The sequence below is a fragment of the Pseudopodoces humilis genome, chromosome 6, assembly GCF_049639895.1.
Source record: "Pseudopodoces humilis isolate 2021_Gansu_Grassland_sample_001 chromosome 6, ASM4963989v1, whole genome shotgun sequence".
In the NCBI taxonomy this organism is placed as follows: Eukaryota; Metazoa; Chordata; class Aves; order Passeriformes; family Paridae; genus Pseudopodoces; species Pseudopodoces humilis.
In genome coordinates, this window is record NC_142205.1 from 1123257 (window position 1) to 1145415 (window position 22159).

The 22159-nt window shown below is 49.9% G+C and overlaps 1 protein-coding gene across 3 annotated transcripts in view; it reads left to right on the forward strand.

Annotated features, from left to right (window-relative positions):
* The window catches only part of EXOC6B (exocyst complex component 6B), a 281715-nt gene that overhangs the window by 194893 nt on the left and 64663 nt on the right, over positions 1–22159 (forward strand). For all 3 annotated transcript variants that reach the window (XM_088056403.1, XM_088056404.1, XM_088056405.1), the window contains 2 exons: positions 4104–4245; positions 18093–18166. In XM_088056403.1, the coding sequence (XP_087912529.1) occupies positions 4104–4245; positions 18093–18166 (216 nt within the window). The remainder of the gene's footprint in view (positions 1–4103; positions 4246–18092; positions 18167–22159) is intronic.

Here is a 22159-nt window from a genome sequence, read left to right on the forward strand (position 1 = left end):
CGAGGGTGGGGCGGGTAACGATTTCGGGAGGGTTGGGTGATGATTTCAGGAGGGTTGGGGCAGGTAACGATTTTGGGAGGGTTGGGTGGTGATTTCAGGAGGGTTGGGGTGGGTAACAATTTTGGGAGGGTTGGGGCAGGTAATGATTTTGGGAGGGCTGGAGCAGGTGATGATTTTGGGAGGGTTGGGGCAGGTAATGATTTTGGGAGGGTTAGGGTGGATAATGATTTTGGGAGGGTTGAGCAGGTGACAGTTTTGGGAGGGCTGGGGCAGGTAACAATTTTGGGAGGGTTGGAGCTGTGGCAAACACGTCCGTGCCGGGCTCAGCTCTGGACAGGCGAGCCCGGGCTCTTCCAGCGCTGCAGGAAAACTGAGAAAAAGAAGTAGGAAAAAAGCCCCCGACTCCGTGAAGTGAAACTCGGTGGTAAATAAGCTCCAAAGAGCCGAGATGGGCATCCGTGGCAGGAGGCAATTCCTGCCAGGCCGAGCCATTCCAAGCGGGAATACAAACAACCTTCAGCTGCAGCGGCAGCTTATTAGTGCTGATATATCAGCGGCCGCGCGCTCGTTTGTCTCCTGTCAGCAGCAGCTGCTTATCCAGCAGATTTCCCGCTGTATTCCTGGGGAAATGGCCTGAAATTGATGTTCACAAGCCACGGCTGACTTTATAAGGAGCTGCTGTAACTCGTGGAGCGCAGGGGTGAGGCAGGAAAGGATTAAGTTGGGTCTTATTTATAAGGAGTGAAAGCCATAAATTCTGGGAGGGTTTTAAATCTCGGTGCCCAGGGCAGGAGCTGCTGCTCATCCCTGGTGGTACCTTCTGTTCTCTGAGCAGACATTCAACACCGTGATTGAAACTCCTCTGGCATCTCCGAGTTCTCTGATAATAAATATAAGGGAAAAAAGGGATTCAGGCTTAAAAAGCAGGAAAAAAAAATATTCCGTATACTTTTGCTTTTCTTGAGATAATGCTGGGTCTAAACTGTGAGGCATCCATGTGTTCTTTGAGAGGAAAAACCAAATGTTGTTTAAAGAAAGGATTTTTAGGTGTTTGAGCCTCAGGAATAATGGAAATAAAAGGTCATGTTCTCAGCTGGCCTGAGAAGATTCAGGTTCAGAGTGAGGACAGTGCACTTTTGCACCTGAAATATATTTAGGCCTGGCCTAATCCTGTGTGGAAAAGGCAGAAGGAAGGAGGGCTGGGCCAGAAGCTGCTTCTGGGCTTGTTCGGATCCCCTTTGCCATCTCTGCAACAATCCTTGTAGAACATTCCCATAAGGAACACCCTGAAGAGCCCCTTCCACTCGGGGAGGCCTCTCAGAGCCAAGCCCCCATGATGAAATTGCTTTTCCCATCCCATTTTCCCTGTTTGGGGATTAGTTGTGTGACATTTCATCTCAGTTCTTTGCTGTTTTTCACCCCCTCTCTCCTGAGCTGAAGTTGGTGCCCAGGGCAGGGGTGGGTCACCCTGCAGGTCCCTCCACAGGGTGATCTGACCCCTCCCTGGGGCTGTTCCTCTGACATTTTGGTCAGTAGGGACAGAAAACCCTCCTGGAGTTTTTCCTTTGTGTGGTGTAGGAAAGGAGAGCATCCAGTGGGACCTGGAGAGGGGGAATGTGGGTATCAGGAAGTTCATCCCGAGGGGTGTTCCCCTGGAGAAGGGCAAAATGCAGGGAATGCTGAGAGTCCCTGCAGGGGCTCCAGGAGAGCTGGAGAGGGACTGGGGCCAAGGGCTGCAGGGACAGGAGCCAGGGAATGGCTTCCACTGGGAAAGGGGAGATTGGGCTGGGATCTTGGCAAGGAATTCCTGCCTGGGCTGCAATTCCCAGATTTGCTGGGGCTGCCCCTGGATCCATGCCAGTGCCCAAGGCCAGGTTGGACACTGGGATTGGATCCCAATGGGATATTGGGAGCTGTCCCTGTCCCATGGATGGGGTGGGAATGGATGGGATTTAAGGTCCAACCCAAGCCATTCCATGGTTCACCTGGGTGTGAAAACCTCCAAGGCTTCTCCAAGGGTTACAGCTCTCCGTAAATTCCCGCTGATGTGGAGTGCAAGCTCCTCCCAGGATTTTCTCCTGCTCTTCCAGGAAGGGTCCGGAGCCCTGTCCCCTGTCCTCAGCAGGGTGCCAGGGCTTGGCTGCAGAGCTTTGATTTCCCATCCTCTGCTTCCATCTGGGACATCTCGATGACTCACGGAGGGGTTGAGGGCACTTGGAATGTCCAGCTGGAGCAGAGGACGCTCAGGGGAGACTCATTGGGATTTGCTCCTCCCAAGGGGCAGCTGCGACAGGGACAGGACCTGGGGAATGTCTGGAGCTGTTCCAGGACAGGGTCAGGCTGGATTTCAGGGAAAGGTTCCTCATCCAGAGGATGCTGGCACTGCCCAGGCTCCCCAGGGAACGGGCACGGCCCCGAGGCTGCGGGAGCTCCAGGAGCGCTTGAACAGCGCTTGCATGGACAGGGTGGGATTGTTGGGGGGTCTGGGCATGGCCAGGACTTGGATTCACGATCCTGTGGGCCCCTCCCAACTCAGGATATTCCCTGATCCTGTCCAAACTCCTCGGCCACAGCAAAAACTCAAGCGTCTGTTGGAAGTAATGAAGAAAAATCACAACCGGGCAGCGCCGTACTTCCCGCAGCTTTCAGAGATGAGGAATTGGCGTGAGTGGGGTTTTAAATAACCCAGCGTGTCAGAAAAGCACAAACAAATGATGAAAAGCAAAGAAAAAAACCCCAGAGCTCTGCTAAACTTTATGGTTGCCATGCTTCATCTTCATTTTGGTGCAGGTGTTTGTTGGGAGGTGAGTGATGGACGCTCTGGAGCCTGGGAGCGGCGGCGGGCGGGAGATGGAGCACCCTGCCCTGCAACGCACGGCTCGGCTCCTTTTTGAAATAAACAAAAAAAAACATTTTTCCCTCCTGCTGAAGATGGATGTGGCCTGAAGATCCAAACCAAGTTTGCAGAGCTGGGAAAAATCCCTTCCCGGCACAGGCATCAAACGTCGCCGTGCTACGATAACGAAACCGGCGACACCGAGCTGGGAACGCGGCGCAAACACCGCGTTTAATCCCAGTTTAAACACAGCTTGTAAGAGTCGGTGAGAGCTCCTCAGGCACGCCTCGGTGTCAGGGGAGCGTGTTAAGAGTCCTTTGTGAGTGTTTGAGGACATAATCTCCTGCTGGAGCTGTTCTCAGGGCTGCACCACCATCCAAAATCTCCCTCGTGGCGTTGCACACGCAGGCATGGGGATCGTTCCCCGTGGAGTCAGCCTGAGGGTTTGGGAAAATCCCGCTCTTGTCCCAAAGGGTTTCCCCATTTTTGTGGCTTTGGTTCCTAGTGCAGACCCACCTGCCACAGAGGGTCAGGCTAGGCTGGATGTCCAAGGTCGGGTTGGACGGGGCTTGGACAATCTGGGATAGTGGGAGGTGTCCCTGCCCATGGAATGAGATGGGCTTTAGGGTCCCTTCCACCCAAACATTCCAGGATTCCCTGATAATCCATGGGAGGCCCGCGATGAGAACTCTCTGAGCACCCCAAGGCTCTCCTGGATCGGGGCTGCACCCAACAAGGCCTGACCCTTCCCTCTGGCACTTCCAGAGGGGATTCCCTTGGAAGACAGCAGTTGTGACGTTGAGCGCTGTGGGAAGATCCTGTCACTGATGGGACACGCTGAGGAGGCTGGGCTGGAGGAGTTCTCTGGTGGCTTAAACTGAGGAATTTCCACTGGTCTAGAGAAGTTTAGTGCTGGTGCTTCTAACTGAGGGGGCTGCGCTGGGCTGGAGGAGTTCTCTGGTGGCTTTAACTGAGGGGGCTGGGCTGGTCTAGAGGAGTTATGTGGTGGCTTTACCAAGGACACTGCTCTGGAGAAATTCTCTGGTGGCTTTAACTGAGGAGATTGGGCTGGGCTGGAGGAGTTCTCTGGTGGCTTTAACTGAAGAGATTGGGCTGGGCTGGAGGAGTTCTCTGGTGGCTTTAACTGAAGAGATTTTGGCTGCTCTGGAGAAGCTCTCTGGTGGCTTTACCAAGGGGGCTGCTCTGGAGAAGTTCTCTGGTGGATTTTTGTGCTGGTGGCCCTGACGAGTGTCCGTTTGTCCTGCAGGGGAAGGTGGCCCAGACCGCCTGCATGTCGGCCTGCAAACACCTCTCGACGTCGCTGCTGCAGCTGCTGCTGGAGGCCGAGGTCCGGCAGCTGACGCTGGGCGCCCTGCACCAGTTCAACCTGGACGTGGAGGAGTGTGAACGTAAGAGCCCCGAGCACCCCGGCCTTGGCTCTGCCACAGGTCCAGGGGAAATTCCCACTCAGATTTTGGGTAAAGATTTAAATCCAGGAGGTCACACCTAAAATGACTTTGGCCTGTGAGTTTTAAGGATGGCAGATCAGCTTTGTTTATAAAATGAGTTATTTATTGACCATGCTGGAGAAAATGAAAAGGTTTTAATCAAAGCTACTACAGGGTATAAACCAAAAATAATTATTGGTACATTACATGAAATGATGTGTGGCATTTAGGTATTTATATTAAAATTATATTCATAAATATATTTATATTATTTATATTTATAATATTTATATTTGTATTTATATTTGTATTTATATTTATATTTCTACTTTTATTTATATTTATATTTATATTTATATTTATATTTATATTTATATTTATATTTATATTTATATTTACATTTAAACTGGCAAAAGAAATGGGCTGGGTTAGGAATCAAAAAGAATAGGATAGATTAGGAATCAAAAGAATGGGATAGATCGGGGATCAAAAGAATGGGATAGATTAGGGTCACCCAGAGCATCTTCAGCACAGAGGAGTCCAAGAGATCCAAGTTTCTCTCTTCCTTTTCCTCCTCAGCGCTGCCTTGATGTTCTCCAGACCATCCCTACTTTTGGGGATGGAGTATGTTAAAAACAGGAGAGATTTAATCAAAAATCAGTTTATTTATGACATTCTGAGAAGCTGGGGCTGCCCCAAGGAAGTGGGGAAGTGTCCAAGGCAGGGCTGGATGAAGAAGATGATGTTCTTCACCAGTTGTGGTCCTCTCCCAGCCTCAGCCCTTTGTCCTTCCCTGCAGGGAATTTTGTCCCTGGAGTGGCCTCTTTGTGCCAAGATGGAAATGAGGTGTCTTGTGACAAAGTGACAGCAGCTCCTCGGCCGGGGGTGTGGATCATCCTGGTGCTCCCAAACCTGCTCCTTTGGCCTGGAGTTCTCCGCTTGCCCTCAAGTTTGTCCTGCTCAGTACAAGGGTTAAAAACCAGAGCCCAGAGCAGACAAAACGCTCTTTTTAATCCTGGTTTTGGGATTAAGGCACAGCCCTGCACAGGATCCGCTTCCCTCTGAGGGGGATGGATTTCTTGGGATTCATCCTGGGATGGATCTGTGACCGTGGTGGTTGAGAGCCCAGAGCTTGATAGGATTCCTAAAGAACCCAGGTGATCTTTGTATGGTATTTTAGGGATTTTTTTCACCCCCAAATATCCACATTTTGGCTTTCCTGGTTGAGGTGGGGATTGGGATGTCTCGTGTTTACCACAAATCCTGGAATGCTTTGGGTGGGAAGGGAGCTCAGAGCCCATCCAGATCCATGGCCAGGGACACTTCCCACTATCCCAGGGTGCTCCAAGCCCCATCCAAGCTGGCCTTGGACACTCCCAGGGATCCAGGGGAATGACCCAGTGACATCAGCTCTCTTGGTTTCATCATCCCACTGCCAAAACAACTTCTTCCATCCTTTATCCAACATTTTCCTGACCAGATTTTACTTCAGCTGTCCCCATCAACACTGAGATTAAATTCTTTGCTGGGAACGATCCCTCAGCAGGAATTTTGCCGTTTCCATCAAGGGTTTTTCCATTTTTTAACATCCACTTGCCATTTTCCAGCCCTCAGCTGAGCGGCCTGGCAGAAGGATCCCGGTTTAATGATTCCCATCCAGATCCTGCAGCTGCACCATAACTCACAAAGCAATTCCTGATTTTTCTCCAGGGGCTGCCTCGATCCCCGAATTCCTGACGCTCATTTGTGTCGCCTCGGGAGCAGCTGTGTTCCCATGGGTGCCTGCCGAGGGACGGGCACCGGAGCTGGGAATAATGGGAAGCGTTTGTCATCCCTAATAATTCCCTGGGTTTTTTTTGGCTGCAAACGCTCCAAACCTGGCAGTTTTCCGCCCCATCCGTAACGTGCATCACGGAGCAGCAGCTCTTCCCTAAAAGCTGCTGCTGCCAAGGAAGATGGATGGGATTTCACAGCAGGTTGGAAAGAGCAATTCCGTAAATTCCGGTTGTGCAGGGAGCCCGAGCCGGGAGCACTCAGACATCCTGGAGCAGGTGACGCCAACCTGGGCAGCAGGGTCAGGGACCTGTCCCCCAGCCCCATCCTGAGGTGCCACTGGAGCAGGGAATGGAGATGGATGCTGGAGCTGGATCCTCCCCATCCATCACTGTCAGCCCCAGAACAGACAAAATCCTTTTTTCCTTTCCTTTCCTTTCCTTTCCTTTCCTTTCCTTTCCTTTCCTTTCCTTTCCTTTCCTTTCCTTTCCTTTCCTTTCCTTTCCTTTCCTTTCCTTTCCTTTCCTTTCCTTTCCTTTCCTTTCCTTTCCTTTCCTTTCCTTTCCTTTCCTTTCCTTTCCTTTCCTTTCCTTTCCTTGAGTCTCCTTTCCTTTCCTTTCCTTTCCTTTCCTTTCCTTTCCTTTCCTTTCCTTTCCTTTCCTTTCCTTTCCTTTCCTTTCCTTTCCTTTCCTTTCCTTTCCTTTCCTTTCCTTTCCTTTCCTTTCCTTTCCTTTCCTTTCCTTTCCTTTCCTTTCCTTTCCTTTCCTTTCCTTTCCTTTCCTTTCCTTTTCCTTTCCTTTCCTTTCCTTTCCTTTCCTTTCCTTTCCTTTCCTTTCCTTTCCTTTCCTTTCCTTTCCTTTCCTTTTCCTTTTCCTTTCCTTTCCTTTCCTTTCCTTTCCTTTCCTTTCCTTTCCTTTCCTTTCCTTTCCTTTCCTTTCCTTTCCTTTCCTTTCCTTTCCTTTCCTTTCCTTTCCTTTCCTTTCCTTTCCTTTCCGCACCTTTCCTTTCCGCACCTTTCCTTTCCTTTCCTTTCCGCACCTTTCCTTTCCGCACCTTTCCGCACCTTTCCGCACCTTTCCGCACCTTTCCGCACCTTTCCGCACCTTTCCGCACCTTTCCTTTCCGCACCTTTCCGCACCTTTCCGCACCTTTCCGCACCTTTCCGCACCTTTCCGCACCTTTCCGCACCTTTCCTTTCCGCACCTTTCCTTTCCTTTCCGCACCTTTCCTTTCCGCACCTTTCCTTTCCTTTCCGCACCTTTCCTTTCCGCACCTTTCCTTTCCTTTCCTTTCCTTTCCTTTCCTTTCCTTTCCTTTCCTTTCCTTTCCTTTCCTTTCCTTTCCTTTCCTTTCCTTTCCTTTCCTTTCCTTTCCTTTCCTTTCCTTTCCTTTCCTTTCCTTTCCTTTCCTTTCCTTTCCTTTCCTTTCCTTTCCTTTCCTTTCCTTTCCTTTCCTTTCCTTTCCTTTCCTTTCCTTTCCTTTCCTTTCCTTTCCTTTCCTTTCCTTTCCTTTCCTTTCCTTTCCTTTCCTTTCCTTTCCTTTCCTTTCCTTTCCTTTCCTTTCCTTTCCGCACCTTTCCGCACCTTTCCGCACCTTTCCGCACCTTTCCGCACCTTTCCGCACCTTTCCGCACCTTTCCGCACCTTTCCTTTCCTTTCCGCACCTTTCCTTTCCGCACCTTTCCGCACCTTTCCGCACCTTTCCGCACCTTTCCGCACCTTTCCGCACCTTTCCGCACCTTTCCTTTCCGCACCTTTCCTTTCCTTTCCTTTCCTTTCCTTTCCTTTCCTTTCCTTTCCTTTCCTTTCCTTTCCTTTCCTTTCCTTTCCTTTCCTTTCCTTTCCTTTCCTTTCCTTTCCTTTCCTTTCCTTTCCTTTCCTTTCCTTTCCTTTCCTTTCCTTTCCTTTCCTTTCCTTTCCTTTCCTTTCCTTTCCTTTCCTTTCCTTTCCTTTCCTTTCCTTTCCTTTCCTTTCCTTTCCTTTCCTTTCCTTTCCTTTCCTTTCCTTTCCTTTCCTTTCCTTTCCTTTCCTTTCCTTTCCTTTCCGCACCTTTCCTTTCCGCACCTTTCCTTTCCGCACCTTTCCTTTCCGCACCTTTCCTTTCCTTTCCGCACCTTTCCTTTCCGCACCTTTCCTTTCCTTTCCGCACCTTTCCTTTCCGCACCTTTCCTTTCCTTTCCGCACCTTTCCTTTCCGCACCTTTCCTTTCCGCACCTTTCCTTTCCGCACCTTTCCGCACCTTTCCGCACCTTTCCGCACCTTTCCGCACCTTTCCGCACCTTTCCTTTCCGCACCTTTCCGCACCTTTCCGCACCTTTCCTTTCCGCACCTTTCCTTTCCGCACCTTTCCTTTCCTTTCCGCACCTTTCCTTTCCGCACCTTTCCTTTCCGCACCTTTCCGCACCTTTCCGCACCTTTCCGCACCTTTCCGCACCTTTCCTTTCCGCACCTTTCCGCACCTTTCCTTTCCGCACCTTTCCTTTCCGCACCTTTCCGCACCTTTCCGCACCTTTCCGCACCTTTCCGCACCTTTCCGCACCTTTCCGCACCTTTCCTTTCCGCACCTTTCCTTTCCGCACCTTTCCTTTCCTTTCCCTTCCTTTCCGCACTTTTCCGCACCTTTCCTTTCCTCGAGTCTCCTCAAGTCTCCTTTCCTCTCCTTTCCCCTTCCCCTTTCCTCTCCCCCTCCCCCTTCCCCTTTCCCCTTTCCCTTTTCCCCTGATCCCCACGGATCTGGCTGGTGGCTCTGCTGCTCCTGGGAATCACTTCAATTTGGTTTTTTTGGAGCAGAAATCCATCAAGGTTGAATTTTGGGATGAGCCATTTCCAAGAGGGAAGTGGCATATTCAGAAAATAACTTCAAGTTATTTGGGGTTAATCCTTGGTTTTTTGGGAATTTTTTAACCTTTTTTTACCTGAAAGCACAGGTGTGAATCTCCACATCCTCACATCCTTCGTGCCTCTGCCTCCGTCCTCTTCCTCCCCCCAGATTCCCAAACCTTTCCTAATCCAGCAGTTTTACCTTGCACTTAGCACGTTAAAACAGGATTTTATGTCATTTTGGAGCATTTCCAGCAGCCGAGGCTGTGGGGCTGCAGAGTTTTGATGCTGGAGTTTAAGGGTTTGTTTGGGAATCCTGAAGAAATAATCTGGTTAAAGGAGAGGTGAATTAAGGAAATTATTTAATTGTATTTTAGGCATAGTTTGAAGGTGGTGAAGATAATTTTCCTCCTATTAGAAGCAGATCCAATACACATTAGAAGGAAATTGTTTATAAGCACAACCAACATCAGGAGAGGTGAAAAATGTGGGGGTTTAGACTTAAAACAAAGCACTGCTAAATTAATCCCTCTGATTTTTAGGTTCATAAAATATTTCCTGATTTATAACCCATGTGCTGTCCCTCAGCATGGAAGGGAGTGGCTGCTGGACCGTGGCACGGCCAGGGCCAAGTCCAGGTGGCTGAGGGGGATCCTCAGGTGAGGCCCCACCTGCAGAGCTGCCCCAGCCCCGGGGCCAAGAGCAGGAGGACGTGGAGCTGCTGGAGAGAGTCCAGAGGAGGCCCCAGAGCTGCTCCAGGGCTGGAGCCCCTCTGCTCTGGAGCCAGGCTGGGAGAGCTGGGAATGTTCCCCTGGAGAAGGGCAAAATGCAGGGAATGCTGAGAGTCCCTGCAGGGGCTCCAGGAGAGCTGGAGAGGGACTGGGGCCAAGGGCTGCAGGGACAGGAGCCAGGGAATGGCTTCCACTGGGAAAGGGGAGATTGGGCTGGGATCTTGGCAAGGAATTCCTGCCTGGGCTGCAATTCCCAAATTTGCTGTGGATCCCTGGATCCCTGGCAATGCCCAAGGCCAGGCTGGACATTGGGATTGAATCCAGCTGGGACAGTGGGAGCTGTCCCCGCCATGGATGGGGCGAGATGAAAATGCTCTTTAAGGTCCCTTCCCAACCAAACCAGTCTGGGATTCTTGGATTCTGGGATTCTGTGGTGCTTGACAGAAAGATGAGGTTGTGATTGGACCTGCTCTTTAAATCTCTCCCTTCCTTAAGCCTTTGCTTTTTTGGCGTGTTCAAAGCACAGAAAATAGAGTTTGTTCATTTTGGTTGATTTTCTGCTCTTCCAAAAGGAAGCTGTTGTAGGACTGAGGAGAAGCAGTGAACTGAACGGGCACCAACAGCCAGATCTTCCATGTTTTCCTCATGCAGATATCCCTAAAATCAGCGGCACTTTTGCCGTGAAAGAGGTGAAAAGAGCAGAGCAGAGCTGTAAAAATCCTTTTAGGCTCCTTGTGATGAGAGAAACCTGGGAGAAATGCGAGCTGTTTTCCATGGCTTTATCCTGGTGAGACCAGGAGTCTCCAGCTGGACGAATCCTCGAGGAGACGCAGGGAGCTGAGTGGTCGGAAGCACCCTTTGGTTTTCCCAGCAGGAAGGTGTTTCCCGAGGTGTTTGGGAGCAGCTTTCCATGGATTTGAGTGCTTGGGTGGCAGGAGTGACTCCGGGGAAGGGCTGGAGCTGGATTTGGGATGTTTTGGGTGCACCCCTGGCTGGGACGGTGAGGTTCTCTCACCCCCTTTTAAACCCGGACTTAGGCCCAGCTTAAATGAACTGCCTAGAAAGACTCAGTGGGACACATCTCATGATGTTTCAGTTTAGGAGACACTTCTGGGTTAAAAAGAAATAAAATAAACCCCAGTCCTGGAGAGGGGGAAAAAAAAAACCCCAAATATTTTTGGGAATCTGTGAATAAAACCTGTAAAATTCATTTTTCAGGAAAGGCGTTTCATTTTTCCAGAGGGTTTCTTGCCTCCCAGAATGCATCCATAATCCGAGATTTAACAATGCAATGGGATTTTCTAATTCCTACATGCCCTGCTCTGCTCTTTTTTTTATATATAAAAATAATATATAATTATAAATCTAGAAAATATATTTATATCTATTTATATCTATTTTTATATATAATTTATATATTTATATATAAATATTATATTAATAGAATATATAAATAGATATAAATAAATTTATATATATATAAAATATATATATTTGTACATAATATAAATAGATATAAATAAATTTATATATATATATATTAAATATATATATATATACATAAATTTATAATTTTTCCATCTCCCCTCTACATCAGACATAGTGGGAATCAAACATAACAACCCAGATTTGGAGGTGATAGCCAAAAAATCCCGAAGAAATGGGGCTGTTCTCACTCCTAGGGTGTTTCCCATTGCCATAACGGGTTCCAGCAGTGGCTGAGGGGTTTTTACAGTCCTCAGATCATAAAATGAGCAATTCCATCATCTCCAAAGTCTTTTATCTGCTGCTTTATGGGAAATTAAAAAGCGCCCTAAAAATTTTATATTTCAAATTCCGTTAGACACCCTATTTTTAGTCCTGGGGATCAGCCAGGCACACACCCAGATGTCTCTGCTGGGTTGAGGAATTCTCCATCCCAACAGATTGTCCCAAAATGTGCCCACGTGGATCCCGGCACAGCCGTTCCCCACCTCCTTCTTGGCTGCCATATATGGCTGGTGGGAATTTCTCACGTGGAAATCCTGGGATTTGGGGGAAGTGCCGAGGTTTGTCTGTGATGCTGGAGTCATCCTCTCCCTCGGCATGATCCCAAGGACTCCCAGGTGTTCTTCCAACCTGTGATCCGGCAGGGACTGGAATTTGTGGTGCTGGAATTTGGATAACCCTAACTGGTGTCAGTCCTGCTGCAGTGCACCAGGAAAAACCTGGGTTTGGGGGAAAAAATGGGAATGTTGCAGTGGAGAGATGGGAAGGTTTAAGCCGAGCAGATCAGGAGAGGAATGTCCACCCCACAGGTGCTCATCCTTTGATGTGCCCCAGGGGTCAGGTTTGGGCACCTCCCAACAAGAGAGCCCTGGAGGGGCTGGAGCATGGCCAGGGCAGGGAACGGAGCTGGGAAGGGGCTGGAGAATTCCTGAGGGAGCTGGGAAGGGGCTGGAGAATTCCTGAGGGAGCTGGGAAGGGGCTGGAGAATTCCTGAGGGAGCTGGGAAGGGGCTGGAGAATTCCTGAGGGAGCTGGGAAGGGGCTCAGGCTGGAGCAAAGGAGGCTCAGGGGGAATTTCTGGCTCTGCACAAGTCCCTGGCCGGAGGGGACAGCCGGGGGGGTCGGGTTCTGCTTCCAGGGAACAGGGACAGGACCCAGGGAATGGCTTCCCGCTGTCAGAGGGCAGGGGTGGATGGGATCTTGGGAAGGACCTGGCACAGGTTGCCCAGAGAAGCTCTGGCTGCCCCTGGATGCCTGGAAAGCCAAGTTGGACCCCCAGCCTGGCCTTGGACACCTCCAGGGATGGAAGTCCCACAGCCTTTGGAGCTGATGGTGGGACGGGCACAGCTCACATTTGCTGGTGTTGGTGTTCAATGATCTGAGAACTTCACATCTGCACACCTTGGGTTCGGGGCTGGGAACCTGTGGAGATCCGTGACCCGACTCTTAAGCCAGTCCTATGGATTCTGTTCCACGTTTCTCAGCACACATCTCCAACATCCTTCTAAAGAGCTTCCTTTCCCTCTACTTGAAAACCATCTCGTGGTCAACCCCTAGGAGTCCCTCCCTGGGGCAGTGGGTGCTCCTCAGCCCTGCCAGTGTCCCATGACTGGGACCACTCCTTTCTCTGCAGTGACAGCACTCCAGGCTCATCTTTGTTCCATCAGAGGAACAATTGATGGGGAGGGAGAGAAGTTTTTCTTTAATCTGACCCAGTTCAGAGTGTTTTGGGTAACTCCTCCCTCTTCCCACAGCTCTCTGAAATTACCCAGATGGGAATGAGCTCGGAGAGTTTGGGCTGTAATGGGGAACAGCTTCGGAGCGGGGTTGTGTGGGAACGCTGTGAGAAAAGGAGAAGCTCAGTATGGAAACTGGGTGAAGGAGAAGCTCAGTGTAGGAATTGGGATCTTCCCTCTGTTCCTCTTGCCTCAATCCCTACCCAACATTTCTCCCTCTTTCCCACCTGTGAGCTTCTCCAGAGTCCACTCATGGATTTGTTCTTCAGCCTCAAGTGTCCTCAGGGTGTCACTTTGTTCCTGTGGATATGGAACAGGAGGTCCCATCACTTGGCTGTTCTAGGACAGCCTTCCAAGGCTTCATCCAAGGAAAATGACTTCAAGATCTCCATCCTTCCTTGAGGAATCCTGAGTTGGTTGACTCCCCAGCTCTTATCCATGGCCACGAGCAGATTGGTCCACGTTCCCTTCCCTGGGAGCTGCTTCAGCCTCCACCCCAGAGGCGCCATCACAAATCCCATGTAATTCAGAGGAAATCTTGCCCTCAAATGATGTTTTTGAGGGATGAGGTCACCATCTGGGTCCATTTTTACCGCTCAATCCATGCAAGGCCCTATCCCCGCGTGCGCAGCCGCCTCGGGGGCGCAGGGAGATCGCCCCATTGGCTGTAATTAATTAATTTACAGTGGATGTCTCTTTTCTGCCGTGCCTTTGAACTCTTTATTCTTTGTCCATTGTAAAGGGCTTAACGGTTCCTGTTCCTTGATTCTTTCATCAGTGAAATGTTTTGGAAGGGAGGTTGGAATCCCCCTGTGACCTGCCCTGGGTGGCCCAAGCCTGTAGACCTTGCAAAGACATTACTTTTTTGGCCTGAACACAAACCCCTCAAACCTTTAGCCTGGCTAAATGCTTTGTACAAACAGCCGCATACTGATCTGCTCTATTCTCTGGTGATTTTCTGCTCAAGGGGCTGCTCTGTAGGTTGCTTGCTATGTTTGCCACTTGCCTTGGTCGTGAAGACAGTACAATAAACGAATCCGACAGTACTGAGGCCAACGCTGCACTCGGTTGTTCCAAGAAAATTATCCCGAAATCTGCTTGAAGAGATTAAACCCAAGAAGAACTGGCTGTGTCTCTCCTCTAAAGCACCGCTCTCGCCTTTGTTTCTCCCTTTTTGCTCCGAGACTTTGTTCATTCCTCCTTCAGAATGAGTTGGTGGCATTGGTATGTGAAGTGTGACCCGCGATTACAGGAGGTGCGGCTCCTTCTCCAGCAGCCCAGGGGAAGCATTGCATTCATTCCTCCAGCCCGGGCCTGCAGCAGCTTTTCCGACTGTCTGGGCCGAATTCCTGTTCTCGTTTCTTCTGGGATAGGAAAAATATCAGCTCCTACATCATTTCTTCTTGGACACAAAAAATATCAGCTCCTACATTATTTCTTCTTGGACACAAAAAAATATCAGCTCCTATATAATTTCTACTGGAACACAAAAAATACCAGCTCCTATATAATTTCTTCCGGGACACAAAGAATATCAGCTCCTGTATAATTTCTTCTGGGACACAGAGAATGAATATCAGCTTGGATGTCATGTCACTTCTTGGATGTCAGTCATAGAATCCCAGAATTGTAGAATCTGGGTTGGAAAGGACCTTACAGACCATCTCGTTCCAGCCATGGGCAGGGTCACCTTGTTCTAGAAGGTTCCAGAGCTCTGTTAGACAAGTGTTGATGAATCGTTTGATGAGAATTGCTCTTCAGTTAAGTGTTGGCTCAATGTGTGATCATCCAAAGTTTTGAAGTGTCACTCCGTAACTCTCCCAGCTTCATCCAGTACATTCCTTAGGAATAGCAGATTGGCTTGGGATGGAAGGGACAGACCATCTCGTTCCAGCCATTTGCAGGGTCACCTTCCTCTAGAAGGTTCCAGAGCATTGTTAATTCAGTGTTGTGATGAAAATTGCAGCTTAAATCGGTGTTGGCTCAATGTGCAACCATCCTAAGTTTTGAAGGGCAGTGTCACTCCGTAACGCTCCCAGCCTTCCTCCAGTAGGTTCCTTAGGAATCGCTGATTGGTTTGGGATGGAAAAGATCTTAAAAGCCATCCAGTTCAGGATGGAAAAGAACTTAAAAGCCATCCAGTTCAGGATGGAAAAGAACTTAAAAGCCATCCAGTTCCAGCCCCTCCATGGGCAGCGAACTGTGGGAAATGGGCAGAGACAGCTAAAGGTGAGCTGCTAAGGAGCAGTCGTGTCTTGGGATGAAATCTCTTTTGGGATGAAATCTGTCTTGGGATGAAATCTGTCTTGGGATGAAATCTGTTTTGGGATGAAATCTGCCTTGGGATGAAATCTGCCTTGGAATGGAATCTGTCTTGGGTTGCTCACAAGCAGCTGACAGTGGTGATAAATTCACCAGCCTTGTGAGAACATTCACAATCACAGGCATTTTCTCATGAGGATTTGAAGTTCATGCTTTGGGGAAGATCTTAAATTTCCCAGCTCCCTGTGTGCTCCTAAATAGATGCTGAACAGCTGTGAGGCCCTTGATCCAAAATAGAAACTCTCTTTCCTCACGGTCCTTCCAGGGTTTCTTTTCCAGGATTTCTCCAAATGTAATCAGGACCATGAGATGACCCCATCCTTGGAGGGTGGGGCATCGTGGCTTGTTCCTCAACCCAGGCTCTGACCCTGAGCCACCCAAGGGAGTTTCATCTCCTGAGAAGGTGCTCGAGCACCGTTTCTCACTTCCAAACATTTTTAGTTTCTCAGGTATTGTGCTTTTCCAGAGTGGGGTGTTTTAGGATTGATGTGGCTTTCTGGATAATTGTTCCAGATGGGACAGTGGGGTGTAGAGGGAATGTGTAAAGATGATTTATCCCTTGCAGATCAGAGTCAGAGAGTTTGGGTTGATCCTCCCTCCCTGCTGGCTTGGGCAAGCTGCAGTCAAATTTTATAGCAAACCTACATTAAAACGCCTTTGCAGTTAGGATTAATTAAAACAGTTTTTGAAAAAGGGACACATGTGAAGTCACTTCGAGCTCTTTGCACCCGGAATATTGCGGGATTGGTCAGTGGAATGGGCTGGAGCTGAGCAGCTCCGATCTCAAGGAATCATGGAATGGTTTGGGTGGGAAGGGACCTTAAAGGTCATCCAGTTCTGCCATGGGCAGGGACACCTTCCACCATCCCAGGGTGCTCCAAGTCCCAGTGTCCAGCTTGGCTTGGAACACTTCCAGGGATCCAGGGTCAGCCACAGCTGCTCTGGGCACCTGTGCCAGGGCCTTGCACCCTCCCAGGGAGGAACTTCCTCCCGCTCATCCCTTCCCAGTCCCATCCCGTGCAGAACTCCAAAGGCACGACCGTGGATGGTTCCTGCCGACTTTGGTTTGTGCTTTTTCTGTCCAAAATCTAAATGTGAACAGTCATGTCCACGGTTTCTCTTTTTAATTTTTTATTACTCCTTTTGACTCATAACTTCAGATAAAAGCAATGATTTCCCAGCCGTGTTTGGTCTTGTCCTGCAGCGGTTGTCACTTGAGTGATCTCTGCAAAGATGAGCGATGGTTTCAATCTCAAAGCTCTTCTGGCATCTGAGACTATTAAAAAGCAGAGTCTGAGAAGTGTCCCCTGTGCCCCTGGAGGTGCCTGTGTCTGGCTTGAAGGATGTTCTCCATCCCAAGGTTTTAATGGAAGGTGGAGCAAGGGAGCTGATTAATAACCCTGCTTTACTTCCCCGAAATGAGGCAGATGAGGGACAGGACTGAATCCTGGTGTTTCGCTCATTAATCTCTTCTTGTTAGAGCCAAGGGGCTGCTCTGTGATTGGGCTGCTCTTAGGAAAGCTTTGGAAATGGGAATGTGATGATTTATGTTCCTGATTTTGTGGCGTTGGCTTGGAAATAAGAAAACTTTTGGGAGGACGAGTGTTGAAGGCGAAGACCACCTGACATGGAATCGCTTTGTCCGTTGGTACCTCTGATTAGTCATGGAGACAAAAGGCAAAATCCTCCTTCCACAGTGGCCAGCCATCCCTAATCCTCATCTTTGTGGAGCTTTAGGAGCTGCTGGAGGGTTCCTGCAGGGTAAAACGGTGATAGATGGGCGACAATGGACCACGTAACTGAAAAATCTGTATTTGGCGTATATTTTCCCTCCTTTCTCCCTTTTTGCCATCACACCTGGCTTCATCCCAAGAAAACAGTTCATTCCTCCAGCACCTCCAGTGCCTGCAGGAGCCACTCAACTCAACCCCAGGCAGGTGCTCCCCCTCGAGCCTTTGGTGGCGTTGAGTTGTGGCCTCACACACCAGGTCCCCTCAGTGCCGAGAGGTTGTGAGGAGAGCGGAGATGAAGCTGTAAACGCAGAGGGTGAAAATGAAGTGAAGTTGGGCAGAACCAACCTCAAAAGACGCCCTCGGATGCGTGCAGGCATCGGCTTCGTGAGCATTCCCAAGGAAAAGCTGCTAAATGCCATGGAAGATCCAAGGTCCTCTAACATGGATCCATTCACGCCCCTTCAGCGGTTTTAGGTTTGGTTTAAAGAATGGATTAGGAGAAAAATGAACAACCAAAGTATGGAATTTTGGCCAGATTAGCCTGGAAGGAGATAAATGTGCCCTTGGAAATATTCTCTTTGCTTTAGAAGCCAACGTTATTCAGTTGTCAGATGTCTTCATCCACCAGAAATAAAAATGCCACCCAACGGCCGCGGTTCTCCGTGTTTGGGCTGACCAAGAGGCGCCATCACCAGATCATGCAAATAATCTGCTGCCTGATAATTAATGATGCGGCCAGGCATATTTTTTTGATGAATGCTCATGGAGCCTGGTGACAGGCGTGAAATTAGAAAATTCCTTCAGCGCCCTAAAATATAAATAGCTTTCGGAACTGAAAAGAGTTTCACAGCTGAAGATTTTATTGTGTTGAGAGGAAAAACTTTTCCACCCCCATCCCCCCCTTTCTTCTGGGCAAGTTGTTTGTCCGTTCACAAAACAAATACTCTGAAGCCCAGTGCGGCTCATGGGAATAAATTTCAGGTCGAATTAGTACAGTTTCCTTGCTGTCAGGACGGTGGAATTAATGGTGTTTTGATGACACGAATTTTGAAGGGCGAACAAAGACGCTGAAGGGAGGGAGACATGACTCCTTAGAAGCGCGGTCCTCCTCTCCCCCAGCCTCTCTTGTCTTCCCTGTCATCCGTCTGCCAATCTCCCTGTCCATGGTTAGTTAAAGGCGCTTTTTATCCTCTTTTCTTTCCCACAGAGTTTGCCAGATCCGGCCCAGTGCCTGGGTTCCAAGGGGACACGCTGCAGTTGGCCTTCATCGACTTGAGACAAGTAAGTCTTTGTGTTTTTGTTTTTTGTTTTGCTTTTAAGATGTGTGACTGAAGACCATCAGGTCTTAAGGGAAGGGAGAGGAGGGGAAACGGCGTCAGTGATTTACGCCAGAGACCTATATTTCCCCCCTCCTCCTCCTCTCGTCGCACGAAGCCACCTCCTTGCCGAGCGCTCCTGGAGATGGTGGAGGTGAAAAGGGCTGGTGGAAGGGGGCGAGGAAGAAAGCCGGGCCTGACCCTGGCCACCGGGGCCATTGTGCTGCCGTTGGCTTCTGCGGCCGTGGCGCGGAGGGACCGCGGCGACTCCGCGGCCGATGCCGAGCAGGTGCTGGGAACAGAGAGAGCAGTGATGCAGAGCCCGCCCGCCTCGGGGACCTTTGTTCCCGGAGAATGCCCACGGAGGCGTTTGCGAGGGCGGAGGAATTTGCATTCCCCTGTGTCCGTGCCCGTTTGTGTCCCTCTCTGTGTCCCTCTCTGTGTCCCTCTGCGGCTTGGCCACCCCCCCCGCCCGGTCCCCTCTTCCGCAGATGCTCCCGGGCCAGGAATGACAAAGTGGCTCTTGGGGAAGATGGTTGGGGAAGGCTCCACCCATCGGTGGCCACCTCTGGAGGGGGCCCCGTTGGAGCCAAGTTGACCATAGCAGGTACTGAGGCCTTTGTGGGGCTTGGCAGCCAATTTTGGGAAAAGGGCCATTCTGGGGAGTCATTTGTTCGGGGAGAAATGGGCATTATTGATACACTAGGCCGGGGGGAAAAGTGAGGTGGTCCTGTCATCTCTTGGCACTGAAGATGGATGGGTCGGAGAGAAAGTCTGAATGAAGTAAGACTCAATGACTGATGCTTCTCTCCTATTAAAACAATCTTTTTTTGTCTGTTAAACCCCCCTGGCTTTGTCCCTGCTGCCATCATGATGCAGTGCCTCTTGTTCGCGGGGTTGACGTCGTTTGCATTCTGAAAACTTTCGGGTGCCGAGGGTATTTCTTAAATCTGCATAATCCCTTGTATCGATGATCTTGCCCCTGCCTCTGATTTGTGCTGGAGCTGCTTTCAACCCGCCAGGGTTTGAGAACTCCTCAGAATCCAATTGATGTGTGGGGAGCCATCTGTCATCCCATGACACTTCTGTTAACTTTAATAACATCAGGACGCCGCTTTTCGGGCCCGGGCCTGCCAGGAACTGCCAAATTTGTTTGCAGAATGGTCCCAACAGCTCCATGGGAGAGGTGTGCGTTATCACCAGGCGGTGTTGACACTTTTATCTTCATTAGCTCCTTGGCACTTTATTGACTGCGGCGCTCGACGCGCCCACGGCCTCCTGGGTGTGAGGAAATGTGGAGGCCTTGGGCCTTTTCCAAGCACCAGGCCGTGAATGCGGGATTTTGGAGCGGGAAGCTGGGGCTCTTCAAGAATGAAACGCCTGAAAACGGCTCGGTGGAGCCAGTGAAACATTTGTGTGGTTCATGGGCGCTAAACACAGCCAAAGGGACCCGGCTTGGGTGAGGAGGAGGAAGAGCAGGAGCCTTCCCCAGACCATCCTCCTCTGTCCAATGGGTGTCCTTGGACATGGAGGTTTTATCTTTGTTTCAGGAGGTGCTCCCAAGCTTTGTTCTTGCATTTTAAAACAGCAGCACCTCTGAATCTCCAGGCCAGGCTGGACAAGGATTGGAGCACCCTGGGGCAGCGGGAGGTGTCCCTGGCCGTGGCAGGGGGTGGGAATGGACAATCCTTGAAATCCCTTCCCACCCAAGCCATTCCAGGATCCTGTGAATATGCGAGGAGAAGGGGGAGATGCAAGCTGCGGGTGAGGGTGGGAAGTCCTGGATCTCCTGGGTAGTGGATGATGATGATGATGATGATGAAGGGGAAAAGGAGGTGTTGTACAGGTAATGGAGAAGAGCTGACCCATCCCTGGCTTATCCACTAGCATGGAAAGGTGAGGCAGTTCCCACTCCCTGGTCCTGCCAATGACCTGATCTGGTGGAATGCTGGAATGTTGGAATGTGTTACTCCATCCAAGCAAGGCTCTGGTGGCTGCTCTGTGGCCACCAGACCTCCAGGACTCCCAGCACTTTCTGCTGGACTGCAGCTCCAGCTGGGAGCAGGGAGAGGTGGGAAGGTCATGGATGAAGGTCTTTGATTGCTCTTCGACTTGTCTAAAAATTTTTCTTTTTCCGCTCGGCATTCTTTCTCTTTCAAGCCATGAAATTAAACTGAAACAGAGCAGATTAAATGGGATCTTGGGAATGAATTCCTGGCTGGGAGGGTGGGGAGGGGCTGGGCTGCAATTCCCAGATTTCCTGTGGCTGCCCCTGGATCCTTGGCAGTGCCCAAGGCCAGGTCGGACACTGGGATGGATCCACCTGGGATAGTGGGAGGTGTCCCTGCCCATGGCAGGAGATGGAGTGGGATGAGATTTAAGGTCCCTTCCAGCTCAAACCATTCCGTGATTCTGTGAAATGTCACCACAATATTGATTTAATTGCAATGACCTGGCTGGGGGAAGGAGGGAAAAAGGCTGGGCAAAAATTCCCCAAAGGAGGGAAATTAAGGAGATTTCCCTTCCCAACGCATTTCAGTGGGAGCTGTTCCAGAACATTTGTAAGTCCAAGAAAATCTTCACAGTTTTGTGGGATGATTAAGGGAATGGCCAAAATTAATAAAATACCAATTGATATGAAAATTTGGAGACTTGGTTTGTGCCTTGGTACAGATCCTTGTAGTGGGAAATAAACCCTAAAAAGATGTCACTGTTTAAAGGCATCAGAGTTTGTCCTTGTTCAGAGCAGCAGACTCAAGTTTAGTCCATCAGAATCCTGGTTTCCCCCTCCTGCCCAAGGAAATGGGGAGCAATTCAATCCCGTCTGGAAGAGAGGAAGAGTCAAGCCCAGAGAATTAAAATCACTATTTTGAGCAGGCAGAAATGTAAAATGAGGCTTGATTTCCTATTCTGGGAGAATTCTAAATCCATAAATACCCTTAATGAAGTCATAGAGGAAACCAACTCCCATCTCAAGTCCTTCTGTAGGAGTGAGACTCCAATATTTAAGGTTTTACAAGGAAGGAATATTTGCTTTCCTCCTCTTCCAGTTTAAACGTTGCTGTTGCACACTCAGTGCTGAATTTTAGAAATCTGAAATAAATTTAGCCCCATAGATAACCTTGCTGAAATTTGAAATAATCAACTCCTCTGGATCTTCACCAAACACCCCTGAATGTCCAAATACCACTGGAGATCTCCAGGTGCTCTCAGGTCATTCCCAAGCCTGCCTGTGGAATCATTCCCCGCAGCCAGAAACGTTTCAATTTTTGGTTTCCATGGGTTTGTTGTGAGGAGGGTTTTGTGCTGGTCTGTGAGGTCTCTGGCCACTCCAATCTCTCCCTAGAAGCCAGATCAGCGCTCGTGGCCGCTTTCCAAGGAAAATCTGTCTCCAGCACTTGAGGAATTTCACTCTGGGCTCCAGGCAGGGAACGTACTCGGTGATTTAAGCTTCCTCCTCCCAGCCTCTGCTTCTGTCCAGTGAATTGTAAACCCTGAGTGCTGAATTTCCCCTGCAAGTGCCAGCCTGAGCTCTGAGCGATGTTTGGACCGGGGCAGGTGGGGACACACCTGGATTGAGGCGCCTGGATGTGCACGGGATGAGGACAGGGGGGTTCTGCTCTTCTCCCCCTGCACCTTCCTGCTTCGCTTTGTTCAGACGTGGTGGGTTTGAGTTCCAGCATCAGCTCCTCAAGCCCCGTCACTGGGGTTAAAACAGGATTAGGTGGGATCTTGGCAAGGAATTCCTGCCTGGGCTGCAATTCCCAGATTTCCTCCGGCTGCCCCTGGATCCCTGGCAGTGCCCAAGGCCAGGTTGGACACTGGGATTGGATCCAGCTGGGATCCTGGGGGCTGTCCCTGCCATGGATGGGGCTGGGAATGGGATGGGATTGAAGGTCCCATCCGACACAACCCATTCCATGACTGCTCCTGCTTCTGCTGTGGGAAGAGCTTTGTG